This window comes from Lobosporangium transversale, assembly GCF_002105155.1.
Source record: "Lobosporangium transversale strain NRRL 3116 chromosome Unknown BCR41scaffold_5, whole genome shotgun sequence".
NCBI lineage: Eukaryota > Fungi > Mortierellomycota > Mortierellomycetes > Mortierellales > Mortierellaceae > Lobosporangium > Lobosporangium transversale.
In genome coordinates, this window is record NW_019028983.1 from 424,366 (window position 1) to 450,000 (window position 25,635).

The 25,635-nt window shown below is 41.1% G+C and overlaps 10 protein-coding genes across 10 annotated transcripts; 6 read left to right on the forward strand and 4 right to left on the reverse strand.

Annotated features, from left to right (window-relative positions):
* Nucleotides 1-177: 177 nt before the first annotated feature.
* On the forward strand, nucleotides 178-1,991 carry BCR41DRAFT_300781 (beta-trefoil DNA-binding domain-containing protein; the record flags this gene model as incomplete). The annotated part of the gene is made up of 2 exons (XM_022020592.1): nucleotides 178-1,435; nucleotides 1,549-1,991. The coding sequence occupies 2 exons, from the start codon at nucleotides 178-180 to the stop codon at nucleotides 1,989-1,991; spliced, it is 1,701 nt and encodes a 566-aa protein (XP_021884719.1).
* Nucleotides 1,992-2,485: 494 nt separating this feature from the next.
* BCR41DRAFT_347162 (hypothetical protein) lies at nucleotides 2,486-3,501 on the reverse strand. Its single transcript, XM_022023044.1, has 3 exons — nucleotides 3,316-3,501; nucleotides 2,863-3,125; nucleotides 2,486-2,739 (listed from the first exon to the last, which is right to left on the reverse strand). The coding sequence occupies exons 1-3, from the start codon at nucleotides 3,429-3,431 to the stop codon at nucleotides 2,522-2,524; spliced, it is 597 nt and encodes a 198-aa protein (XP_021884720.1). The 5' UTR covers nucleotides 3,432-3,501; the 3' UTR covers nucleotides 2,486-2,521.
* Nucleotides 3,502-3,654: 153 nt separating this feature from the next.
* On the forward strand, nucleotides 3,655-5,003 carry BCR41DRAFT_347164 (hypothetical protein). The gene is made up of 4 exons (XM_022023045.1): nucleotides 3,655-3,917; nucleotides 4,028-4,471; nucleotides 4,558-4,713; nucleotides 4,840-5,003. The coding sequence occupies exons 1-4, from the start codon at nucleotides 3,708-3,710 to the stop codon at nucleotides 4,987-4,989; spliced, it is 960 nt and encodes a 319-aa protein (XP_021884721.1). The 5' UTR covers nucleotides 3,655-3,707; the 3' UTR covers nucleotides 4,990-5,003.
* Nucleotides 5,004-5,038: 35 nt separating this feature from the next.
* On the forward strand, nucleotides 5,039-6,363 carry BCR41DRAFT_419401 (ankyrin repeat-containing domain protein). The gene is made up of 4 exons (XM_022029755.1): nucleotides 5,039-5,289; nucleotides 5,407-6,012; nucleotides 6,128-6,181; nucleotides 6,269-6,363. Exons 1-2 carry the CDS (start codon nucleotides 5,065-5,067, stop codon nucleotides 5,878-5,880), a joined length of 699 nt encoding a protein of 232 aa, XP_021884722.1. The 5' UTR covers nucleotides 5,039-5,064; the 3' UTR covers nucleotides 5,881-6,012; nucleotides 6,128-6,181; nucleotides 6,269-6,363.
* BCR41DRAFT_393003 (hypothetical protein) lies at nucleotides 5,919-6,357 on the forward strand (the record flags this gene model as incomplete). The annotated part of the gene is made up of 3 exons (XM_022028522.1): nucleotides 5,919-6,012; nucleotides 6,128-6,181; nucleotides 6,269-6,357. The coding sequence occupies 3 exons, from the start codon at nucleotides 5,919-5,921 to the stop codon at nucleotides 6,355-6,357; spliced, it is 237 nt and encodes a 78-aa protein (XP_021884723.1).
* Nucleotides 6,364-6,374: 11 nt separating the features above from the next.
* Nucleotides 6,375-10,492, reverse strand: BCR41DRAFT_419402 (hypothetical protein). The gene is made up of 4 exons (XM_022029756.1): nucleotides 10,003-10,492; nucleotides 9,042-9,262; nucleotides 8,670-8,916; nucleotides 6,375-8,540 (listed from the first exon to the last, which is right to left on the reverse strand). The coding sequence occupies exons 1-4, from the start codon at nucleotides 10,202-10,204 to the stop codon at nucleotides 6,511-6,513; spliced, it is 2,700 nt and encodes an 899-aa protein (XP_021884724.1). The 5' UTR covers nucleotides 10,205-10,492; the 3' UTR covers nucleotides 6,375-6,510.
* Nucleotides 10,493-17,640: 7,148 nt separating this feature from the next.
* On the forward strand, nucleotides 17,641-18,773 carry BCR41DRAFT_367962 (hypothetical protein; the record flags this gene model as incomplete). The annotated part of the gene is made up of 3 exons (XM_022026352.1): nucleotides 17,641-17,901; nucleotides 18,281-18,421; nucleotides 18,612-18,773. 3 exons carry the CDS (start codon nucleotides 17,641-17,643, stop codon nucleotides 18,771-18,773), a joined length of 564 nt encoding a protein of 187 aa, XP_021884725.1.
* A 257-nt stretch (nucleotides 18,774-19,030) lies between these two features.
* On the reverse strand, nucleotides 19,031-21,552 carry BCR41DRAFT_419404 (Sodium/calcium exchanger protein-domain-containing protein; the record flags this gene model as incomplete). The annotated part of the gene is made up of 4 exons (XM_022029757.1): nucleotides 20,863-21,552; nucleotides 20,171-20,214; nucleotides 19,922-20,056; nucleotides 19,031-19,810 (listed from the first exon to the last, which is right to left on the reverse strand). The coding sequence occupies exons 1-4, from the start codon at nucleotides 21,287-21,289 to the stop codon at nucleotides 19,031-19,033; spliced, it is 1,386 nt and encodes a 461-aa protein (XP_021884726.1). The 5' UTR covers nucleotides 21,290-21,552.
* A 1,194-nt stretch (nucleotides 21,553-22,746) lies between these two features.
* BCR41DRAFT_347170 (hypothetical protein) lies at nucleotides 22,747-23,540 on the forward strand. The gene has a single exon (XM_022023046.1). It carries the CDS (start codon nucleotides 22,833-22,835, stop codon nucleotides 23,520-23,522), a length of 690 nt encoding a protein of 229 aa, XP_021884727.1. The 5' UTR covers nucleotides 22,747-22,832; the 3' UTR covers nucleotides 23,523-23,540.
* A 457-nt stretch (nucleotides 23,541-23,997) lies between these two features.
* BCR41DRAFT_179661 (hypothetical protein) lies at nucleotides 23,998-24,936 on the reverse strand. The gene is made up of 2 exons (XM_022019758.1): nucleotides 24,677-24,936; nucleotides 23,998-24,457 (listed from the first exon to the last, which is right to left on the reverse strand). The coding sequence occupies exons 1-2, from the start codon at nucleotides 24,774-24,776 to the stop codon at nucleotides 24,042-24,044; spliced, it is 516 nt and encodes a 171-aa protein (XP_021884728.1). The 5' UTR covers nucleotides 24,777-24,936; the 3' UTR covers nucleotides 23,998-24,041.
* Between the last annotated feature and the right edge of the window lie 699 nt (nucleotides 24,937-25,635).

The following is a 25,635-nucleotide window of genomic DNA, read 5'->3' on the forward strand; positions in this document are numbered from 1 at the left end:
CATGTAAAAGCAAATGAAAGTCATTCTTCGCACGTGTCAAACACCGCCACCAATAAGGCACGCATGTCTATCAGCAATCTGCTCGATGACTCTCCTGAGGAGAGGCTACTAAAGCAGAAGCAGCAACAGCAACAGCAACAGCAACAGCAACAACGCTCCATCAAGGTGAAGCCTGCAATGAAAGCATCTTCTCCTACTTTCAGCACCATCGACATCAACAAGCGTAAATGGTCGAATTTGAGCAGTGCAAACTTTGAAGAGGAGCGCAATGCAAAGATTCGCAGGTCTATTCAGGACCATGTCTCTGCTCATGCCAATCAGTCTTTGGTGGGATCTGAGAGCGAGCCCGCAACCAACTTCTTCCCTCGTCAAGTCTTTGACAGCAAAGATCCATCAGCACGCTATCAAATGACAACAATCTGCTGTTTACATGCTTCAGTAGCACAAAAGTCATATGGATCAGAGAAGCGCTTCTTGTGTCCCCCACCTATTGTCAACATTCAAGCACCTCAAGGCGACTCCAAGTCAGCTCTCAGCAGCAAACCTCAAGTAACCATGTCTGTTGTCTGTGAGTCTGGCGATAACAACAACCAACTTGGCCAACGCTCGACTTTAGAGGATGATCACACGGGGACATTCCGTTACTTGTATGTTACTGGCTCTGCAAAGGCAAAGTCCTTCCAGCTCAAGCTGCAAGTCTACGGTCGTGCATGTTTGCCCAACGGATTCATTTCTAACGGCTCCTCTGAGGCAGAGGAAGGTGTTATCAACACTGCAGACCTACCTGAGCCTTACGCTGTCTTTGACAGTGCACCCATTGCCATCATTTCCAAGCCATCGAAGAAAACCGCCAAGGCGCGCAATGTCTCTTCATGCATCCTCGCAGGCTCTTTGGTCTCTCTTTTCAATCGCATTAACTCACAGACAGTTCGCACAAAGTACATGTCTGTTCAAGATGGAGAGTTCTGTGCAAAGAATTCGACTTGGTCTTCGTTCTCGATTACGATCGTCTCCAACAGCGCTGGTAATCCTAATACTCCTTCAACTACAAAATCTCACCATCGCCAGTCTGCGGCCCAATCCTCTGTCCCTATCACGTATGGTTCCGAGATCATCTTGACCGAGACCGCGACAGGACTGAAATCTGATCGTTTGATTGTCTGCAAGGTCGAAAACGGACGCATTCAAGAGAATGCGAGTGGTCCTATCTGCCAAATGCAAAAGGTGGCGCTTATGTCAATGGAGCGTAGTAAGGATGGTGAACCATTGTATCTCAGCGCGGTTGGCAACGATCATCAGGTTGGACGTTACATGGATCACTCATCAAGCACCAAGACTGTATTGAAGTACCAGCCTTCGACTATAACCGGCGGAAATATTGACATTATGAAACCTGGAAGCGACGACTTTTTGTGCTGGACTATTGTCGGGATCTGTAAGTTTACTATATGCCTATGGCAATCACTGTTCACAAGCCAATGTCATAATCATGCCTGTCTGTTTCTGCATACTAAGATAAGTTTGTTGTCTTACTGTTATGCCACATAGCTAAATTTGAGTATACATACTTCGAGTCTCTCCCTGCAGACAGCGAAAGTCATCATCCCATTACTCCTTTTCCAACGCTGATGAAGAATCCTGTCTACAATGCTGCGTCTCACACGCTTGAGTTGGTTGTATCCAATTTTTACTCACAGATTGGCGACCAGAGAAGCGAAATGCCTATGAACGTCTGGCTTGGATCACGAGGTCCCCTTACAACACGCATCATCCGGCGAAGTGTTTCGGGAATGGAAGGCAACAATGTGGACCGTACAACGCTCTTGGTCGAGTTGCCACAGGGCAATATCGGGGCCACACCTGAGGAGAAGTCACTTTCACTGCCTTTGCTTTTTGTGCGCAACCATGATGGCATTACTTACAATTCCAGAGCCACAGTTGTCTTTACTCGTCCCGAACATGGCGATCGCTGGTCCGTCAGTATGGCCTAAAGAGGGTTTAGCTAGAGAGGAAAAATTACGAGTCCATGATATGTGCGGATCAAGTGACCAACTACATCATCGACATTCAAATTTTGTATATTACAGACATGAGATAATGGCAAAACAAAGATTATATACCCTGTAACAACATCATGAAATGCAACGAATAAAAAAGTATGCGCAGCAACACGTAATCTAATTTTTAAAATTCTGAACTATTTTTCCATCGTCACTACTGATTTTAAGTAGCTCCTGATAAAGAATAGTCCTGGAATTTTTGCTTGATAAAGAATGGTCCTTGCAATGAATAGTGAAGAGAGCACAGGCCAATCTTGCAAATAGACTATTTTATTTTTAAATGTCATGTAATGTCCATATGTCATGTTGTTTTTTGTTTCTTTCTTTATTGGAAAACAATTCTTGTCATTATTATTATTAGTCGGAAATATTATTACACAATGTCAACGTATTCTATTTTTTTTTTTTTTTTTTTTTTTTTTTTTGCATGCTTGGGTAAGAATCTTGATGAATGCCTCATATTAAAAACCGCCACCAAAATCTCCACCTCCAAAATCTCCACCACCACCGAAATCTCCACCACCAAAATCGCCACCACCACTGCCGAAAAAGTCCCCACCACCACCATAGCCTCCATCGCCCATGGCTGGGATGACATCTCCTCCATAGTAATCTCCTCCATAACCACCATGCATTCCACCGGCCATCATATTTCCTAACAATAATCCTGTGGCTCCACCTATTTGTGACAACGTATGGGTAAGCGACAGGAAAGAGAAGTCAGATGCAAATACATGAACAAGGCGTTTATTCGCCTAAAGTACAAACTTCGGTTTTCAATTTCCCTTTTACTGCTACTTGCCTGCAAGTGCGCCCATAGCAAGACCAGCGCCTGGACCCATACCACCCATTCGGTTGTATGAGTCAACATAGGGTCTATTGTATCCATTGGACTGACTGTTAGACTGTTGGCCATAACGTTGACGCTGCATCTCTTGAATCTGATGGAAACGAGCCGTCTCCTGAGCGTCGGCAGCTGGCCCATTTGGGTGCGCCCAGGTTACATGTCCTGTTTGTGGGTAAACATAGTATAACCGCTGCTTATTGGGGTCAAATTGTGAGATCCTGATTGTCATAAGCATCATCAATCAAAAAATGTTGAGATAGAAATGTACATAAAATGACGGAAGGGTGAGAAAAAAAGAGGGGAAAGCAGGAGTAGGGTGAAAGAGAGAGTGAATAAAATGTTATTGTCAACATAAGGTGATCCTGATTAATAAGTAGAGAAAATAAAAATAAAAGTATGTATCATTACCATCCTGAAGGAAGTGTTGAAGGTGGCAGCGCTTGTTGAGGTAAGGTATATGGTTCTTGGGGAGGTCTATTGATTTTGGGCGGATTACTGATTCTTTTCGAACTTGTACAACCCATGATTAATGAATATTTTTATTTTTGTAAGTTTTTTTTATATGAATGTGTGAAGGAGAGAAAAAAGAAGTGCTGAGACAACAAATGGCAGAAAGAGAATTTTATACTCGCAAAAATATCTGGCCGCATGACATCACAGAGCATTCCAAAAATTGGAGTCGACCGTTGCGATGGCTCAGCCTTCCGTGACAGCCTTTTTTTTTTCTTTAACAACGAGTTTCAGCCAAGAGGCAGTGTCAATTACTAACAAATAAAAAAAGGAAAAAAAGAAAAAAAGCAATGGGATACGCATCACTTGAGCCTCACCTCCCTTCATCGCATGCGCTGCTACCACCAGGAACTTATCTCTCCATTTCAGATACACAGGCATCAGATGGAAATTTCTTGTTACACCATTTCATTTCCAACTACATTAAGGCTGATCACAATGTTGTCCTCGTGGGATTGGCTGGGATTCTAGTTCATTATACGATGGTCGGACGTAAACTGGTAAAAAAAGGAAAATCGAGCTTCAACTCAAAACAAGATTGGTCAGGGCTGGTTGATTGACAATAATGCAATTATTTACTAAAGAACACGTTTGATTGTTGTTTTCTTAGGGTGTGAATCTGACAACAGCAAAGACAAAAGGCACCTTTTATTTTGTGGATGGACTGACACAACTCACGGACTACGCCGCACCAAACAAGGATTTTCTGATCAAGCCCACGGAGGCCAAACAATCTGGAGAGCAACGACCAACGACATCACCATCTCAGTCAGCAACAACACCATCTTCAAGTACTTCAAGACCAACACAGAGAACAGCAACTCCAGTAGCTACAGCACCTACAGCACTTCCGGTGGTCTTGAGCTATAGCCCAAAGCTCTTAGATTTCTATAAAGTGCTTGAGGATCTCATCAAGAATACGGTTTCAAAAAACAATGTCAAGGAGAAACAGTTATGCTTGATTCTGGACGATCTTTCAGTGTTGTTAAACTGTGGATGGCCTTGTCGAGATGTCATGGGACTCGTACGCTATCTCAAGTTGCTTGTCGCTAAGGTAAAGACAACATTGTTTCTCTTATCCGTATAGTAAATAAAGTTGAGTTACTCAATATACTCATGATATTATTTTGTTATTTTCAGTTTAACGGAAGCTTGATCACCCTCGTACACGCAGATGCAGTACTGGCAGAGGAAGTTCCACAAGATGGTCTTGTAAAAGGAGTGTTTTATGAGGCTGACTATATCATCGATGTACGCGATCTTGACAGTGGTGGCTCAAGAGATGTTCATGGCCAGGTACTCAAAAAAGTGAAGAAAATGAAAAAAAAAAAAAAAAAAAAAAAAAAAAAAAAAACTGACAAATCTGACAAATCTGACAAAGCTGACATGTGTTGCTCTATAACCTCTAAAATCAAAAACTAGCTTTCAATGCTACATGGTCCACGCTATCTACTTCGACAACGTGCAGGCCATGTCAAAGAAAATGACTGGCCTGCACTAACGTTGCACTACAAGATCTTGGATAATAACGTTGAAGTGTTTGCTAAAGGCTATTCATCAGGAGTTTTATAAAATCTTGAATTCAATATAATAAAATAAACATTTCTCCTTATTTTATTTTTTTATTTTTTTGCATTAAAACTAAAAATGTTCTCAACAAAGGAATGCCATGACCATAATCAACCAGGTCATGTCTGTAATCATGGAATTAGCGCTACTGCAGAGAGTTTGGATGAGATGGATTTCAGTCGATCGATCCATGCAGCTTGCCTCAACAATAATGCCGCTCGAGTTCAAACCATCCTTTCCAAGACGATAAGAGGAGGAATTTCGCCTGCTAATGCCTTAGATCCTGCGGGGTATACAGCCTTGGTAAATAGTGATAATGCTATGCACAATGGCTACAGCTGATATTCGCTATTATTTTACGCGTCAAAATACATTCCTACTCACTTTACCAAGAAAAACCGGTCTATTCATATCTATCAGCATTATGCTAGCCGTGCGGGAAACAAGGAGATCTGCTCACTTCTCTTGAATGCAGGTGCGGATTATGATATCAAGACACCAGAGCTTGGCACCACACCGTTGATGCGCGCGATCCAGCAGAGCCACTTGGATATTGCTCGGCTTTTGGTCTCTTATGGAGCGTCTGTAGAAGCCGTCAACACAAACCAAGAAAATGTGTTTCACATATTGGCAATAGCTGCCAAGAACCGAATCAACAGTAGTAGCAATAAAGGCAACCATGAAGCCGTTGCGACTGTCAACAGGGACATGGACATGGCGCGGTGGCTCAAGATCAAGGTGAAAGACCAGTTTGGACCCGAACGACTAGCGGAAATGCTACAGGCTCGTGATCTCGGTGGTCAGACCCCTTTAGAATGTTTAAATATTTCAGATCAAAATCAGGAAGCGTTGTCTGCTCTTTCTGCTCTTTCTGCTCTTTTGACAGTCAACTAATTTTTGCTGCGCGACACACAAATCTCTTTTTGACAACCATGAGTGACAGCCAAGTTTGCCATGTACATTGGCGTGACAAGGATCTCATTAATAATGAGACCGAATGGGAAATGGAAGATTTGCCCGATGACGGTAAAAAAGAAAAAAAAAAAAAAAAAAAAAAAAAATGAAATGCCCTCTAATCATACAGAAAAAATAAAAAATACTAGTAGCCTATGCTTCTAACTTCATGTTCATGAATTATCAGATATCATGGTCCCCTTAAATGAGCAACCAGCATCCGCAGAAGAAAGCGAACAAGGTACAAAAGATCGCATGAAGACAACCAACCACAGACTAAGTAGGTTTACTTCTCAATTAACTTTTTTTTTTTTTCCTTTTAAAATAGTCTATGATCAAGAAATGCAACAGATGGAACAGAAATGGACTGATCAGGACCTACCAACAATATCTGACACCGAAAATTCACATAATTAAACACAGAAAAAATAAAGCTTTAATAGTAATAATAATCATTATGTTTTCATTAGGGAAGGTTCATTAATTTGAATGGTGCTATGCAAAACGGTAAAACGAAAAAATTAAATAATATGCGTAAGTCATTAAAAAAGCGATAAAAAGAGCAATCTCCTACAAGTGCTCGTCCACATTGAGGGCCTGAACAACATCTATGGGCCGCTGCAAGCCTTTCTTGAGAACCGGGATAGCTTGTTGCTGTGAGGGCGAAATCCCTGACACCTCAAATGTCTGAAGCGCGCCTGTCTGATGTGGTCCAGGTCTAAACCAATCCTGATGATGGATCCGCTCTACCCTTTCCCACGGTTGAATAACCTTCGTAAGAGCCGGGAGGCCCGCTCCGCTCGTACTGCTAGTATTACTCCCACTTGGCCCATCTTCATCTTTAGTGGCAGCAGTATTGATGGTCTTACTGATAGATGCATATTCACTAACTGCTGCAAAGGTAGGGCTGGAAAGAGCGCCATTGATTGTCAGTCCATCCTTGCGACTTGGGCTTCGTTCAAGCTGCGAGCTCGATCCAGAGGGTGAGATGGAGGGCGATGTAGGATGCGAAGGAGGAAGGACACCAGGTGGAAGGACACCAGGTGGTTGTTGATGAGCTGGCAGCGAGTGTTGATATGGAATCCTTTCATGTCCCGCAGAAGAATGTCCATTCTGCTGCTGCTCCTGGCCATTTCGATAATGTCCCTGATCAGAACCGCCATTATACGACCGTCCTCGGCTCATATTGCTGCCGTTATTGGCTTCGTATTGAGCAACAGCGTTATGGCCTCCTCGAGGCATTGCTTCCAGGCTTTCTTGGTCAGGTATATAGTTGTTGTTGCTCTGATGAGTCCTTTGTGACAGCGATGCGTTCCTGCGAGGAACGACTCTACCAGAGGCTTGGCTGCCAGGTGTAGGCATAGGATATGCTGCATTGTTGTTGCCGTCATTGTTGGCTGTGTTTGCACTGCTATTATTGCTATTATTGCTGTTACTATTGCTCAAGCCTTCTGTGTTGGCGAGCTCTGGCGGCAAGATACCCTCGTTGGTGTATGAGCCTTGATTGGGAAGAATGCGACGGCTAGCTTTCTTTGCAATCTCTGCCTGCTGTTCTAGCGTCATGTCCCGGTTTGAGCTCTTTGGCGGTCGGGAGGAAGAGTTGGAGGATGGGGGTGGTGGAGTATATCCTACATTTCCATTGCTATCAACCGATGTCAAGCTTCCAGTCCTATCCTCGTTGGATGGGCGACTTCTGGGGCCAAGTGGTGGTGATCGTTTATTGTTGCTGTTAGAGCTACCTTGTCCTTGTGATAGGTCCGTGATCGATTTATTATTTGAAAGAGATGCTACGATCTCATTTCTTTGATTCAATAACTGGTCACGTTCAGCTCTCCAGGATGACCCATTCAACCGTGAGGATTGGATGTCTTTCAAACTCTTGCTTCTTGTCAGACTCTTCTTTAAAGTTCTCTCACGATACAGCTCTGCGGACCCACCATTTAAGAACTCTTGCATTGCGCTTGAGCTTGTTCCTGGTGAACCTGCTTGTGAGACTGCAGAAGCAGAAGCAGGCGAAGGAGTAGATGTAGGCGATTCATTACGCCCTGTGCCTGTAGGAGAAGTTCCCCCAGTTGTTAGGGGGGTAGTCGTCCCTGGAAGACTAACTTCGTTCGCCAAGAAAGCTGGCAGATCACCTACAGGGTCTGACCATGACGGCTCAAAGAAGTATGGTTGCATTCTGCTCTTTGTCCATCGAGGTGTGCGGCCATTGATCATGGGGTTATCAATGTTATGGGTCGCAATAGGAATAGGGATCGTACATTGGTAGCTTGTGTCTCCACCAGCAAAGACGGATCGCTTGACACGAACGATACATACCAATTCATAAAAGACCTTGAGGAAATTGGATTCAAAAGTCGGAATGGAATGGGTCACACTTGAAGGTGGAATTGTGGTCAAGATATCGACTTGACCTGTCTCACCTGGTCGAACCTTGCACTCGACCGAATTAGTCATGATATCGACCTGGACCTGATTGCTAAGATTAGCATAGGTAGTGGTGAATGTGCCCTTGACTGTACGGCGTAAAACAACATCAATTCCCACAACTTTGTTTTGACTATTATTGATTACTGTTGTGGCCATTGACAATGGGTCGCCTTTGGAATGTAAAGACAAGCGAAGAGTAACATTATACGATATAAGTCTAATTGCTCTATAGCAACATGGCGCAAAACTACATGCGATTGCATATCATTGTTCACGACAATAGAAAAACCCTCCCTAACCTGGAACATAGATCTGTTGATGCATTCTGATGTCGAGTGCAATACCAGTGGCTTGCTTGTGAAGCTGATGCGAACTGTTTTTGGAAATAGCAGCACCGACGATATCATGGTATGTCCACTCCATTGGTTTTGGGGCAAGGACATTGGGAATGAATTGGCAGAGAACTTCTTCGGAGCTCAGAGACGGCTCAAACGGTCCATCCACATGCGCAGTCCAGATATAGCGAATAGTAAATCCCTCGAGATCCTAGAGAGCGAGTTATCCAAGGAATCAATATCCGTTAAGAAATATTCTGCTTCTATGGAATATGAACAAAGCAATAAAAAAAAAAAATAAAGAAAAAAGAGAGAGAGGGAGAGAGAGACACTTACAGGAATACAAGGAGGAAAATTGACATTAGGGACTTTGAGGGCAAAAGGGAAGGTGTGAGTGCCCGGGGCAATCTCTGTCCAATTGGCGAGCTCATTATCGTTATTATCCGAGCCAGAGACCATGACTTCAGTGTCAAAAAGAGTGATGACAGTCTGTCGGTATTTCTGTCGGACGGTGTCTCCATTCGATTCTTGACCGAGCACGATCGCACTTTCCTCAGCTGAAGGCCAAAAAAAAAAAAAAAAAAAAAAAAAAAGTAAATTTGTACATATTAATATACATTTGTAAGTCTGATAAAAAGTAATTATTTTTTGAGGGATGATTACACATTTCATGTGAAGTAAAAGTGAGCGACGCCACAATTTACATGCAAAGCCATGCGATTGACAAATAAAATAAATGTACAACATTTAGATAGAATGAATGACTTTAATGGGATTTGGAGGTCCCAATGTATTTTGAAAGAATCCAAATGGTAATTTGTGTTGTGAACCCACGGACGTTTTAAATATTGAAAGCTTCCCAAATCGACCCAAACAACATTAGCAACAAAATAAACAAAGAGAGTTATTGCAATAACATCTCTGTGAAATGTGGAATTGGCGCGTGTGCGACATTGAGGGTCATCTCAATAATCTTCAATAACGGTTTGTTTGCATCGACCAGCATTTCAAACTGCATATTCATCCCAACTGCATTCTTTGAGGCTCCGCAATTGTAATAGACGAAGCACCAGAGCAAACGAAAAGAGAAAAAAGTGATCACACGCATGCAGCGGGCAAGAAAGGGACAAAGGACGTTTTTTAATATATATGTATAAAAAAAAAAAAAAAAAAAAAAAAAAAACTCGGCATTATGCTCGCCATGGAACAAGCATTCCATGCACATGAACTTGCAGATGCAAAAGTTGTAGGTAGTGGAATGTCAACAAAGTGGCTCTGTCCTTTATTGTTATTTTACCTTTGAGTTTGACTCGGATGCCAGAAGCATAGCATGGTTTGATCAACTTCAATTCAACTTGGCCTCTAACAACAGTATTCGGCCGCAGTAAACATGTTGATCCTCCTTGTGCAAAATTAAGTGAGATTGTGGATCGTGGTAGTGCGTTGGGCGGTAGAGCCGGAGGCGGAATGGAAGGATGTTGTGGAGAAGAGACCGCCATTGAGGAAATTATGGTATTAAATGATGCTAAATGATGCTAATAGTGTCGTATTAAAAGAAAAAAAAGGATATCGGAGTGAAATAAGGTATAGATGCAGGAGGGAAGGAAGAAGGGTCCTTAGTGAAGGACAAAGGGCAAAGTGTAGAGTGTAAAAAGGACTGAAGTGTCAAGAAATGCTGGATTGATATGATGAATGCAATATGAAATACAAAATGAGATCAGACGAGGATAGGAGAATTAAATGAAATAAAAAGATAAAGAAATGAAGCAAGATGGCTAGAAGTGGAGTAAAAAAAGAAAAAAAGAAAGAAAGAAAGAAAGAAAGAAAGAAAAGAGAAAAGAAAGAAGAGAGGCTGGAGAAGTAAGTTTATACATTCAATTGATAAACTGAGCATGGTCCCCCTTGCTATTGTGAATCACTAATTCAGGAACTAAGGCTCTGGCACAAGCACAGGCACAAGAACAAAAATATACAAACACAGGAAATGAATTAAAAAGTACATGTAAAAATATATATTTCCATCAAGGAAAAATAGATGGAATTTGAGCACACATACTAGACTAAAGATGAGCTGTAATGGCCCTAAAAGCTGTTTTTCTAGGGGTCGTTGTTTGGAGTTAATGGATAGCACTAGCCGCGAGGGGGAAGCTGGGCAGTAGCTTAAGGCCCAAGCATCAATGAAATGAAAAAAGCAGTGAAGTGTCCAGGAAGGAGGACAAAGCACGGAAAGGAAAAAGGAAAAGAAAAAAGATGACGCGTGTGTGCTTGCTCAGTTTTAATACACATTTTGCGAAAATTATTAGGGACATGCAATGACGGGGAGAAATGTTCTACATGACAAGAAGACTCAGTTGTGCTCAACAAGGTCAAGACACAACTTTTTTTTTTTGCAAGGACCCATATTTCATCATAGCATGCTACGATAGAAAATGAGGACCTGGCCAAACCCTAGTAAAGTTTCGCGCTGACTTTCTTTCCCATCACGACTGCACACACCCTGGCCAGCGATGAACTAGCGCAGTGCTCTCAAAGGAACACAAGAGTAAACGCAATCAATCATTCGCAGGGTGCAGGTAAAAACAACATCATTAACTGAATCGAATACAAGAAACGGAGTGAAAATGTCACGGTGTTTAGACTACAGTAAAAAAAGTAATAGTAGGTGGCAACGAGCTAATATTACACGGGTCTGGCGTAACAAAGAATACGAAAAGGACCTCTCTCGTTATCATCAAATGATCAAGACATCAATAAAAGTACCAATTATTCAGATGGGACATAAAGGAGAAGAAGAAAGGTCATTTTGCCGCTTTTCCTTGTGAGATGTGAAGTTTCTAGTTGACACCAAATGTTGACATTAGACCATAGAACCAGAGGAGTTCTTTGTGCCTTTGCATATATTATTGTAAGCACCATTATATACAATAAGTTTGCCTGCGCCAATATTCGATGTTCGATAACAGATTTATCGCGTAAATTGAATCAAAGAAAAACATGAAATGAACAAAATCAAATCACTACGCCATCGATGCGCGAGAAGTAACCATGGCACAAAATGTTTTTTTTTTTGTCTCATTTTGCCTGGCTCGTGGCATCGTACAGAACTGATCATGACCTGCTTGCGTGCTCTCATACACTATACCTGTGCCATGTTAAACACCGCCCTTCCCCCAAGCAACAGAAATTAGTCAAGGTTCCTTTCCACTTTCGCCCTTTTTCCTCACCTTTCTCCTACTTTTTAATATACAATTGTGCACGGTTGCTACGGCTATTACAAAACCAGAGGACTGTCCCTCATGCTCAACCCCTCGCTTCCCAAGGTAAAGTTTATAAACAAGCTTGATGATAAAATTGGGCCTTGTGGTTGAAGCAGACATTCAATATTTGGTAAACAAAAGTATAAATCGAGGTATTGTAAAAGTGAATGTGTGCCCGCCTACTTTAGCAAGTTGGTTTAGTGTAATGAGAAACAGAAGGGACGTGGCTCTCATACTCAGTAACCCTGACCTGACGTGTGCCGCCGTAGCTTGCCTTTGGTCTGGCCCTTGCGATCACGAAGCGGAAGAAGTAATTTGTAAAATTGGGCCTTCTTCCTTTGGTAACAATTATTTTATGGTTTATGAGCAACTTGCTCGATAATTAACTTCCCCATCAGCTGCCAAGAATAAAATAATTATCAGTCATTCCATCGGTATATATCAGAGTTCATGAATATCATTATATATACTTGTTTAGAGTACAGTTGTTTTAAACCAACCGATGCTTCTGAAAATTCATGTATAGCGTTCTGTCCATCAGGCACGCTTTTCTCGCATTTTGAGCCATCATTTCTGTCCAATTATTTAGAACGGAGCTTTATCATTCCTGAGCGCTCTTCTACCACATGTTTCTCATCAGCATTTCAGCGAGCTTTCTTTTTTCTCATAGATCTTTCAATCTTTCTTTTCATTGATTTTGATTTGAGGGCCAGAGTACCATGTAAAACTGGAATGTACTATTGAATAGATTATATACTATCCCCATAAGTGTGCTTTGTCGATCTTATTACATTGAACCTGAGCAAAAGGCACGAGGGACGAAAAAGTGGAATGAGCTTGGCCCAGGGCGCACAAAAAATAAGGTGGATGTCTCTGCTTTGCTCACATCTCTCATTGGGCTCCATAGCGAAGAGGCGTGGCAGAATAAAAAAGCATAAGAGATCTTGTAGGCACAACAGACACAAATGGGTCCTAATGTTGCATCTAGTTTGAAGAAGCAGATCAAACAAGACGACCCATCCTTTGGTTCTTGCTCCTCTATCAGTACCTCTAAATCATAGAAGAAACTTCTATTGACAGGAATCGCGCTACCGGGTATTGTGTTTGTATTTTTAGAGTGACGTTGGAGGCCATAACCATGTTTATACTTTAGCCTAGTGGAGCTCCGATAGTCCATTTCTTCAATGACCTTTGGAACCCAAAAATACGATGTGGTAGCTTTGTTTTTCTCCAAGGACAGAAGCGGCGCATTAGCTCCTTAACAATTCATATGTTTTAGCGTCTTTTTTTTTTTTTTTTTTTTTTTTAATATACCAGTAGGCCATTACACAAAAAGAGAAGTCTCTTAATAGCTTCAAATCTCAGCCTTTAATAGATGCATTACAAAGCATCAGCATGTGAGCCATCATCTATTCAATCGGTCCGGAAAAGTAGACGAGTATATAGATCATTTGTATTGTATTAGAGAGCTTTCATCATAATGGTGCATTGCCACAATTAATCAAGTGAAGAAAAAAGCCTCTTCCCAAGTGTATGAATAAAATCGTCCCTTAGCATATTTAGCACACAAGTCCAATGCCGATAGAAGAGAAAGCTCATTCCTCATATAGACTCGGAGCGCTCCTGCCTGTTATGGTTGTTTGATATAGTCCTCTCTTATACATCACTCATGCACCAACATCTCATCGACATGCAAACCTCTCCGCCTATCTGTTGTATCTGTTGCCCAGCTTCAGTGAATATTAGGTTCGACCCAATCTTCTGCATGGCATTGCCATTTTCAGCTACGTCTATTAGAAAGAGCTAGCTTGAGCCTATATAGTGAACTGATTCATTAATGAACTCTATGCTTCTTGTCCTTGAGCCCATGGCGGTAATGCATACGTTCATTAAAATTCTGTACTATGTATCAAAAACCCTACTGGTTACTCCTATGGAGGATAGCCCTGTGCAAAGTCTCCGCAGTAGAGTATAGAACCCCAATGACTGGACTACTTCTGCTGTCCATGCTCAGACTATAGAAGCATTCTCTCAAACACTCTGCGGGATCGCGAACCCTCAATAAAAGCCCACTAAAAATTGTAGTCCCCGCTTTTTTTTTTTTATTCTTTATTCTTTATTCTTTTTTCCTTTTCTATCCTCATTCACAATAGGTATTCTTTTTCTTGGGCATTAGCACCTCGCTATGTCATGCGGTTAGTTTGGTTCATATGAACATGTACTTCGCTTACATTCCTCTTGTACTTCCCAAATACAGGGAGCTGCCTCCTGTTTTCTACTATAAGCAGGATCCAGGAAAAGAACATCCTTCCTGTAGTGAATAGACTTAGCATCTTCGCCAAATTGCATGCAAAATACATGAGCAATATAAAATGTAATAATACAATTCTTCATAGATCTTCAGAAACTTGTAGCTTAAAATGGAGTTGATGCTTGATGGATAGATGCAGTTGTCTCTGGAGTGTACATATCACTCATAACTGGAGCCAAAAAAAAAAAAAAAAAAAAAAAAAAAAAGAGAGAAAAATAGATCGTCTTATGCCTAAACATCGCCAAGTTCTCAAATATCAATATCCTCTATACTTTCGTTTCAAGAGGATTGGGTGGAGATACTACCGTTTTTATAAAGCCAGGGCCAGCATTATAACCATTAATGAGTGTCGGCTATGATGTCAAAAACATGACATGGAGTGACGCCTTAGATATGTCTACCCGAAGTCAACAAAAAGGGAGCTGAATAGGAATTATTTGACCTTTCTTAAGCGTAGAATCATGGATACTGAACTGATTCCATTCAATACTTCTTTCACCCTTCCGCTTATGGCTCAGCCTTCTAACGTATAGACTGCTTTTGTTTCCAGTGATAGTGACGTATTGTTCCTGCAGGATTAGTAACTACCATTTGTGACCCCCACCCATACTCCCTGCTTCTTACTTTGCATCTTTTTAATCTTACCAACTGAGAGAGATCAATTAAAGTTAATTGCTGTAGCGCAAACTGGTTGTCCAACTTGTGGAGGCCTATCAGCTTCCTAATGGCCTGACGCTCAAAAGCTCTAAGAACGTACCGTGTAAATAGAGAATAGAGACTGAAGGGAATAAATGCTCAATGGTAATGACCTCAGTGTTCCCCCGGTCAATAATGTCTGTATTGGGCTAGAACATGGATTCCTTTATCTTCGAATGAAAAAAGATTCCTCATTCCTCCTCTACGAGTGCTTTTAGTCAACTGATAAGGATATAGTCCTCACAGCTTTTATCCAGGAAAAAGGCCACAAGCATCCCGAACCCTATGTCAGGGTTCTTTACAACTATAGTAAAGAAAACCTGAAGAAAAGCATTTTAAAAACGCCAGAAAAAAAAAATTCTTGGTGCTTGTCTTAGGACATGTTGTGTCACTTTCATTTGCAAGCACTGTATGATCTCAAAACTGCAAAGCCGTTAACGATTATGATAAATAATTAATCTGACATCCATTCGTGTCAGTGATAACGATGGATGATGAACAATGTTTCACATAAAGCATTTGGTTATATTGGTTAACGAGATCAACGAACGGATAATATAATGACTTCCCAGACTCAATTTCAAAACCGGGAGGGTTTGTTGTCCAGCACAAAGATATCCGCGCTATTTTCCGCCTGTAGCCATCAGAGCAGCGGCAGTAGCGCTTTATCTTCAAGCAAGTTGACTTTGAAAGAAAAAGGTGTGCTCCAAACAGCCCAAAACGCAAAGCCTAACCGCTCGGTGTCCAAAAGAAAGGAAAGGAGAAAAGATCCATGTTGTTTAACGAAGATATGTTTATTCAAGTGATTAAGCATAGAGAACGATATTGGCCACTATAGCCTTGATGTTATGCCATTTCAGCACCGTGAATTTCTTACGTTCAATATGGATACATCCATATCAGTAACTTTAACGAGCCCGTTGAGCTTTGCGTTGGTAGTGTTCCATCGTTGAGGTAGGTCATTGGGTCGACGATTGGGCAATTTTTTTTTTAAAAAAAAAAAAAAAAAAAAAAAAAAACAGTAACAGTAGCAGCCAAATACACTATTACACGACGCAGTAAGCCTGCTGATTCTTCAAAGGACCCAACTATAGGCATGTTGTTGTTACCGCTTAAAGTATATATTTACGCTCGACATAGATTCAGTGGAGACACAGAAAGGCGATGAAAAATGCTTTATACTTGTTGACATTAGTAAGCGTCATAAGGATATTTCTATGAGCAAGAGAGCGCGATAGTCCTAGTTTCTTTAATCAAGACTACCAAGGGCTGTGACGCAAACATCTTACACAATTGTTATATGAATGCTGTGTCTTTTTTTTTTTTTTTTTTTTGTATTTCTGCATGCATGCACGCACAAACAATCTTTCAAGTAGTAGCACAGCAATAAACACCATTCGTAATCATAAATATTTAGTACTACTATGAGCGGGGGCGGTGATCATTGCGTGGGAGAGGGAGAGAGAGATGAAAGAAGAGGGCGTGAGAGAGAGAAAGAAATGGCAAAGGATGGAAGGTTAATAGAAGGTTATTGAGGAAGGATATTTCATTAATTGTGACAAAGAATAGTTCCGGCTTTGGTTTGATTCTCCGAAAAAAGGAGAATAGAAGACCGTGCATAATCCACATGCCTGTAAACATTCCCTCTCTCCACAATTGGGTGAAACCCTCGTTCCTCGTCGTAATCCAAACCCCTCAATATTGACTTGCTTGAAAAAAACAGGTTACAGGGAAAAAAAAAAAAACAAAGAAAAAGACCTCATTGTCAATTTGGTAAGGATGGTGAGTGCTAGATAATAATGATATGCTTAATCGATCAACGGAGCATTCTGTTGTCGGATCGGAGTGATTATAAAATAGGGGGAGTCGGGGAAGAAGGATGGACATGAGCATATTAAGCACATGTATAAATATACATATTAAGCATATTAAGCATGCATAGGACAGTTGAGCAGCCAAATCAAACGGTCTTTTCCTTGACGGAGGACCTCATTTGGACATTGCGGACTTCTCAAACGCATAAAAGCGAATTCATCTCATACATGTGCTTGGCACGTGCTGCGGCAAATAAAAAGGCAGCTCTTATGGTTTTTTTTAATACAAAAAGCATTGCATTGGACATTTCATTCATTCCATCACACCATTAACGACATGGAAACACACAACTAACGACTTTATTTACTTCTCTTTGTTACGTCCTCCTTTATCTCTCTTTACTCTTTTCTCTTTTCTATCATTTTAACGACCCCCCCCTCATTTCAGCATAAAGAGTACCTCTAAAAAAGGCACTTTGTAAGTAACGAGTTTTTTTTTTTTTTTTTTTTTTTTTTTGCCATCTCGCCGTGGGAGTACAAATTGGAACATGTACCAGTCGAGTCGAACCTCATATCGGACGCACGGGCAGAAAAAAAATATCGCATAGAAAAGCATTGTTCTTCTGACATCTCTTTCCGTTTCTTTTCTACTCAGTTCCTCTTCCTTACTTCTTCTTCTTCCCTACTTCTTCTTCTACTTCTTCTATTTCTTCTTCTACTTCTACGACTTCTTCTCAATTTTACGAACTATTTCAGCTCAGCATTTATATTGCAGCACCTCTAAACATACGCATTACGCCAACGAAACGAAGACATCCATTTTATATTTCTTAGTTATTTTTGTTTACATTTACACGATGAGTATCGCACTTCTTGGTTTGGCAGCCTGCATGGTGCTCACAAGTCTAGCCATGTTGAAAAACATGCTTACACAAAAACTTGGCTCTTTAAGGGATCCGTTGCAAGTCTACAATACACTCCAGAGCATTGATGTGTTACCACTTCGAATGCGAGGCTGGATCTTTTCAACTATCGTTGGTTTTGCCAATCCATATGCTCGTACTATTAATTTCCGCATCACAGAGCTGCGCAAGGGTAAAGCTTGTGGTGTCATGAAGGTAAAAAAAAAACCCCCCAATGTTATTATCATTAAGAAAAAATGTTTTTGTTTTTCCTTTCCCTCTGTATTCAACTCGAGAAAGAAAAAGAAAAGGGGTTTGGTTCAACGTGCGTTACAAGGGGAGAAAGAGAGATGAGTGGCAATCTGAAGGTTGGTCAGATGAGGATTGAAAAACAAAGCGCTCTCTCTTTTTTTTTTTTTGGTGGGGCTTTCCGCACAGGTGATGGCGTCTATGACCAAACGACGTGTCGCGCTCTCTTCTTTATCTATTTTTTTTTTTTTTTTTTTTTGCATTGATTCAAGGGGACACGCATTATGCTAAAATTTGTTGGTACTTTTTCTTTTTTTTTTTTTTTTTTTTTTAACAATTACCGTAGGAGACAAAAACAATCTCTAATCCCTTCAGGTGCGTTCATGCAGCTGCTCTTATCACCTTTGGAGAAACAGTTGGAGGGCTTGCACTCTTTACACTGCTCGGTAAAAAAGATCGAGCCATCCTTACTAACATTACTGCTGAGGTAACTATTAAATGTTATTACCGTTATTATCATTTTTTACTTGATCTATGATTATATAATATGAATATTAAAAAAAGAAAAATAATAATAAAGATTCTTCGTAGCTGGTTCGTCAATTCTTTTAATTCAACCCTAATCTAACCCCTCCTCCTTCTTCTTAAAAAAAAAAAAAAAAAAAAAAATTACACAGTATATCAAAGTATCTCGAGGATTGCTAACTGCAAGCTCAATTGTCACACCAATTAAGGATCGCGATGCAACTGAAATTACGACACATGTATTGATCAAGGATGCTTCCTTTGAAACCGTTTCCAAACTTACCCTCACTTGGAAAGTAGATCTTAAGGATTAAAAAAAAAAAAGTAACAGGGGAAGAAAGAGTGGTGTATCCAATATTCAATAAATACATTGAATACATTATTGACACGATGAAACGCATGTATTAATAAAATAAAATTACATTTTTTTTTTTTAATCAAACACATGTTTGGTGAATGGCCAATGCGCATCCATTAATGTTATCTCAAATCTAATAAACATGCTTTATTTTATGAGAGGGGGGCTATAGACAAATGAAAACGATTCTTTTTTTTTTTTTTTTTTTTTTTTTTAGCGATGAGGAGTCTGAGGAGTGGCAATTGCTGCAGCAGGATAAAAGTAAACAGCGACAGCCACGATAAGATATGTGCTCAGTAACATGGCACCTTCTAGCCAGTTAGATTCTCCATCTTGAATCAGATAGTTAACAATTAGAACAGACACGAACAAGACGCAGGTCTCAAAAGTGTTAAAGAACAGGGTCATGGGCCTATCAATAATCCAACCAAGGATCACTAACAACGGTGTGATGAATAGTGCAACCTGCATAGATGACCCAACAGCAACACCGATAGCCAAGTCCATCTTGTTTTTCATCGCCACTGAGATGGCAGTGTAGTGTTCAGCAGCGTTGCTAACAATAGGCAAAAGGATCAAACCAATAAATGTTGGGCTGAGGTGCGCTGTCAGCCCATCCATCGAGCCCATCATGTAATCCGCGCAGACAACGACCAAAACCGTGATCACGATCAAGAGCATGACACTCAACCACAAGGGAAGAATAGGCTCTTCTTCTTCTTCACAAGTGACCGAGTACAAATGATTGTGGGTCTTGAGCTGGAAGACCAAGTATAGCACATAAACTGCCAACAATACAATCGAAGTACCATAGGACAGGTTTCGAATGTTGGAGGTCTGATCAATCTCTGTAGCAGTCGCATGGAAAGCAGCAGGGATCAGCAAGGACAAGCAAGACAAAGACAAAAGTGAAGCTGATGTCTGTGCAGCAGTCTGATTGAAAGTTTGAGACGCGTATTTGTAGCCTCCAAAGACAAAACAGAGACCGAGGACCTGAATGATAAAAAAAAAAATACAAATGGGTATATGAGTATTGAGATGTCTGTATATATTGTTAACTTATGACTTGTAAAAAAAAAGGACAGAAAGCCTAAAAAAACTTACCAATAATAAGTTTGAAAGAACAGAGCCGAGGACAGCTGCTTGAACAACGTCAATCTCATTTTCCTTTAATGCAATGATGGCGATGATGAGCTCGACAGCGTTTGCGAAGAAACCGTTGAGAATTGCACCAGGGATCTAATAGATCAAAGTCCAAAAAAAAAAAAAAAAAAAAAAAAAAAATGAATAATGATGACCAGAGCACGAACTTTTGAAAAGTCAAGAAATGCCTTGTCAGGAAAATAAACATACCTCACCAAGCCGTAATGCGGTTTCTTCTGTTGTGTAGGTGAGAACTGGAAAAAAGTTTAAAGGTCCACGTGTGCGGAACAAAAAAAAGGTTTAGCATTGTCAGTAAGGTAAGCGCAGTTCATCCCGATTTTTTCTTGTGTTCCACAAAAAAAAAAAAAAAAACGGAAAAATGAATCGTTGAACTTTTGGTATGATGGACCTTTCCTTTTCCCAACACACCCTAAAGACTATCCCCAACACAATTGCCTGAATCATTGAGAGAGCTTTTTGTGTATTATGCTATACCCTGATCTGTAGTGTTCTGCTTTGCTCTGTCCTGTTCTGTTCTGCTTTGCTCTGCTCCGCTTTGTTCTGTTGATTTTGTACAGGGGAAAGAGAAAATGTCTTATCGCCCTGTCGTACAGTTGTTGCAATTGCCCGGACCACCCAATTTTTTTTTTTTTTTTTTTTTTTTTTTTTTCACCTTTGTACACTCATTCATTTGACGATCGGACACAGAAAAAAAAAAAAGTTCTCGCATACTTAAAATTTAAGCTGCATGACATGAATGGAAAAGTGAGAAGAAAAAGAAAGATGGCATCGAATACTCCAATCAACTTTCTCCAATGGATCACCAAAAACCAAAAAAAAAAAAAAAAAAAAAAAAAAAGCGAATGAACACAAAAACGCATAAACACACGATCTTAGCTTACGTTTTGCTAGTGGAATGATGGCAATGAAGTTAAGGATAAAAATAGCTACTTTTGACCAGTGAAGCTTCGCGGCAATGATACCAAGAGGTACAAAGACAAGAAGCACATTCAGTTTGGTCGCAAAGAGCACTGCCTTGAGGCATCCAAGGACAGAGAGTGGTTGTGGACGTCCACCATGTACAGAGTCTAGGATGGGGTCGTTGTTTGGGGGAAGGGTCCGACGAAGAGATCTCTCAGAGCGGAGAGTGACTTTCTTTTCTGAATTGATGCTAAATGACCCAGCTCCTTCAGCCGAGTTAATTGCATTGTTATCCTGAAAAGATGAGGGTCTACTCGTTGTGTTGTAAGGAGAAAGATGTGTGCTTTGGTTGCTAGACTGATTGATCCTATCGAGTTCAGTTGTCGTGATGGAGTCATGTTGTGACATGGTTTAATAAGGTGTGAGTGTGTGAGTGTGTGAAAGGCTATTTGTAAGGTGAGCAAGTAGGTAAAATTTGTTGTTTAGGAAGAGTGAGACAACAGCACACTGTTTAATGCAGAATGAGTGAACGAGAGGGAATGGACAACGGTTCGGATGAGGTGAGATGAATGGAGATGGAAACCGGAGTCAATCAATTAAAAGAGGAGGGAGAGGATTAAGAAAATCAATGTGGAGGGAAAGTGCGAAAGAGTATGTGAGCGAGAGACTTTTTTAGAGCTCGATTTTTTTTTTTTTTTTTTTATCTCGTTGGCAACAAGTTCTCCCTTAGTGTCTGTTTAATCTTATTACTTTTTGATGCTGTTCCTTTCTGGGAGTGATGCTGTTCCTTTCTGGAAGCACAGCCGCCATTCGTCTCTCGGTTAAAGGCACAAAAGGGTTTCCTTTTCCTCTATCTTACTTTAAACAGTCCAGGGACAAGTTGAAACCGCTAGGGAAAAATATAGAAGTTTCATCTTGCAGCGAAATAATTCGTCCATTCACCCACTAGTCTAATTACTTTCAACGAAACTCCCTTCATTGTGTGTTCCCTGTTCTAAGCTTTTGGATCTTGAGTCATATAAACATATTAATCGCTGTAGAAGCCTCCCCTGATAACTCTCATCGGTTTATTTATTCCCTTTACGATGACCACCAAAATTGGTCTCTTTTTGCGCACATGGACATGCTATAGCCCAATTAGGCCTTGGAAAATCTATTTCAATCGACTGACCCCCTTTTTCTGGACTTTTGCCCAAAGGTTATTTTTACATCTTTCCGATGCAAGTGATAAATTGACCTATTAAACTGGGAGCATACTCATTCATGTACATGTACATGTACGTTCTTCTCTCCCTTTCCTCCCTAATTATCATTCATCGATACTATGTCTAATTGACAGGATAGGACAGAGCGCGACATTTGGTCATGCAGCAACAACATCATTGCAAAATATGACTGACTACTAATTCCATTTCTAATCAACATGGTTAGGTTTCCCCTTCATATACTCCTGTACTCTGTATTTAAAAAAAAAAGCCTGTCTGTGCCTTCACTATGGCACTTTATCAACCCATCGAAATCGAAAAGCAAAGACAGGGTTTCATGAAACATTGTGGCAGTGTCACAAAAAAAATCATGACATCATTGCCCAATCTCTTCTATTTGATCCAAGCTTTTTCTTGTGCCTTGGACTGAATGTGTCAGAGCTGCAGAGCTGCATGGAAGTTTCTTCTTCTGAACAGATTCACTCTCCAGGGCGTTCAGGTGCGTTCAAAAGGTGCGTTCATATCGTTGGTCACCATGACGACACGCGTCACACGAAGAACAAAATACGATGTCATTTAGTACATGAACGTTTTGGAACAGTACGTCATTTTAGACAATTTTTGTCAAGCATTAACCTTTTTTTTTTTTTTTTTTTTCACAGATATAAAAACCACGTCCTTTTCAAAAAACAAATCACATTTACAACTTCAACTACATCTTCAAACCTCAACTACAAATTTTCAACATGAACAACCACACTACTGAACAAAAGCCATCCACCGTCGAGACCATCAAGGAGAAGGCCTCCCACTTGCTCCACAAGGTCACCGGAAAGGATCACCATGAGGGTGAGACTACCCATACTACTACCCACCCTGAAGGCCAACACCATCATGGCCAGGCTAACACCCATGCTCCTGCCCCTGTCGCTACCGGTCACAATGCTGAACCCATCTACGATCCCAACACCGTTGCTGCCGCCGCCGCCCCCGGAGCTCACAACAACCTTCCTACGCATGCACATGTTTCTCCCAATGTTCCCACTGCAGCTGCTACAACTGTATTCCCAACTGGGCCTCAAGGCAATCACCATCACGTAGATCATCATCATGGTGGAACTACTACTGGCGCTTCTACCGGTGCTGAGGCTGTCTTCCCTAGCACTGGTGCTGGTACTGCGCCTATTACTGGTGCGCACGGCAGCCATCACCATGTCGATCACCACCACGGTGGCGTTAACGCTGATGGTGCTACTGTCGGTACTGCTCTTGATGCTACCCATCACAACAACCTCACCCACAAGTTGGGCGAGCATCATAGCCACGAAAACCCTCACCATGGTGATGACCCTCAACATGGTGTCACTACTCGCTTGGTTGGCGTTCCCGGTGACGTTAACAACTTGGAAGGCGTTCACTTGAAGCCCACCATGTAAAAAAAAAAAAAAAAAAAATTAGTTAATGAACACTGTAATATAACTCTCCAACCTAACCAATAGCGAATAATAAAACCTCAAACTCGCCATTAAAAAAAGATTACTATCACTGCAAATGGTTGTATATATTTTTGTAAAATCTTCTGGATCATGCTTCCAAATGTGGTAATGTGGTAGGCGGTTGATTTTCTCTCCTTTCATATTGCGGTCTCTTGAAATAGACCGAAAAGACGCGGAGCGCTTAATGGAGAATGCCATCACTAAGTCACCACTTTTTGCTTCTTAAAAAGAGAAAGTCAAAACATGAAGAACGAATGTACATTCCCCGTCGTGACAATAGCGATAATAATGAACATTGAACACAATTTATGATCACCCTGACTTCTAATGTGTATCACTGCGGTGTATATTGAAAACTTTTTTTTTTTTTTTTTTTTTTTTTGCATTAAACATAATTAATTGTAATTCTTATTTGCATCTATTAAGAAAAATAAAAAATAAAAAAAATAAAAACTTCTCTCACACGCCCCTGCGCAAGCGGTCGAGCTCGCGCTTCAAAGCTTCGTTCTCCCTTCGCAGACTCTCATTCTCACGAACCGTCAACTGTAATTGTCTTTCGATCGACTGACTTGAACCCGCACCTTCCTGGCGGGTAGCTGTTGAATTCGCTATCGCTGCTATCGCTGTACCAGCAGGGATAGCAGTCTGTGACATATCTGGGCCTGTAGTTGCAGCCACGCCAGTCTTCAAACCGAGTCCTGTAAAGAGCTCTGAAAGGATAGCTCGTTGTTGTTCGTTCTGTCGATATAGCGTTTCCAAATGCGTATAGACAGAGCTCACGCCTTGTACATCCATCAACCCTCCTTGTCCCCTAGATAGTGATCCAGAAGGGGAAGTGTTAGGACTCGAATGAGACGATCCACATGTCTCCAAACCTATGAGGATATTTTTTATTTATCAAGGCAAAATAACGGTTATTCCTACAGCAACGGTTAGCATCCGAATAAAATCGAAAGGTCACGTTCTTTCGCGGAATATAAGACTCATCACAAAAAAAAAAAAAAAAGAAAAGAAAAAACATTATGAAAGGGAGACATTGTAATAACAGTAATAATAATAATTAATATTTTATCAGATTTTTAATTGTCCCATGCCTGAATTAACATCGCCAGGTTTTCCTTCAATATTCATTACGTGGAACCGACTACGCTTGCCCTGAGGCTGAGTGGGCGTTGAGCCGGCAGGTGGAGTCATTGTGTTGTTACCACCAGCACCTGTCTCTGAAGGTAGAGATGACTGTGGTTGAAGAGGTTCAACTTGAAACCGAGACGCTCTTGATTGTGATGAATCTCTTGATAGAACGCTCGCTCCCGTCAATACGGGCGAATTCAGACCAGCTTCGGTCGAAGATGCGGTTGTGCTAGAAGATGATGGAGGGGCGGGGCTATGATGCACCTCAAATCTTGACTTGCGCTCTTATTATGTTATTTCCAGCATTTCAAAAATAAAGTCAGTTTTTAAGGGTTAGTTAAGCCTATGCTTTTACGAAAAGAGAAAGCATATAGCAGTTGTTGTTAGTTACCTGGTGGTCCAAGCTCTGATGGGGTCCCAATCTGCACGCCATCTGTGATACCATCTATGGGTGATGAAGATAAGCTACGTGAAGGTGATAGGAGTGCCTCGTTTGCTGCAGCTCTAATGGCTGCAGGTGAAGGAGAAGAGATGCTCAGGGTATCTTTCACACTAAACCGTCCCTTTTTGACCTCAGGTGCCTCAACTGCATGTGATGTCACGCCAAGTCCATGCAAATTCTGAGCGGAGGCATGTTCTATTCCCGTAGCAGCAGGATAAGGAGAGGTTGCACCACTGGTCGATTGGCTTGCATCTGAGCTGTAATTTAATACAGGCGATGAGGTAGCAAGATTACTATTACTACTTGATTCTTCGATGACGAAGCGCGACTTTCTCACCGGCTTGTTAGTATTATTGTTGTCACTGGCCTGGCTTGAGACTGAACCGGAAGAAGGGATTTGAGAAGAAGATGGGCCATCATCTTCTGAGTGTCCGCCCTCGAGTGAATCTGCTATAAGCTCTTTTGTGGACTGGAACGTCA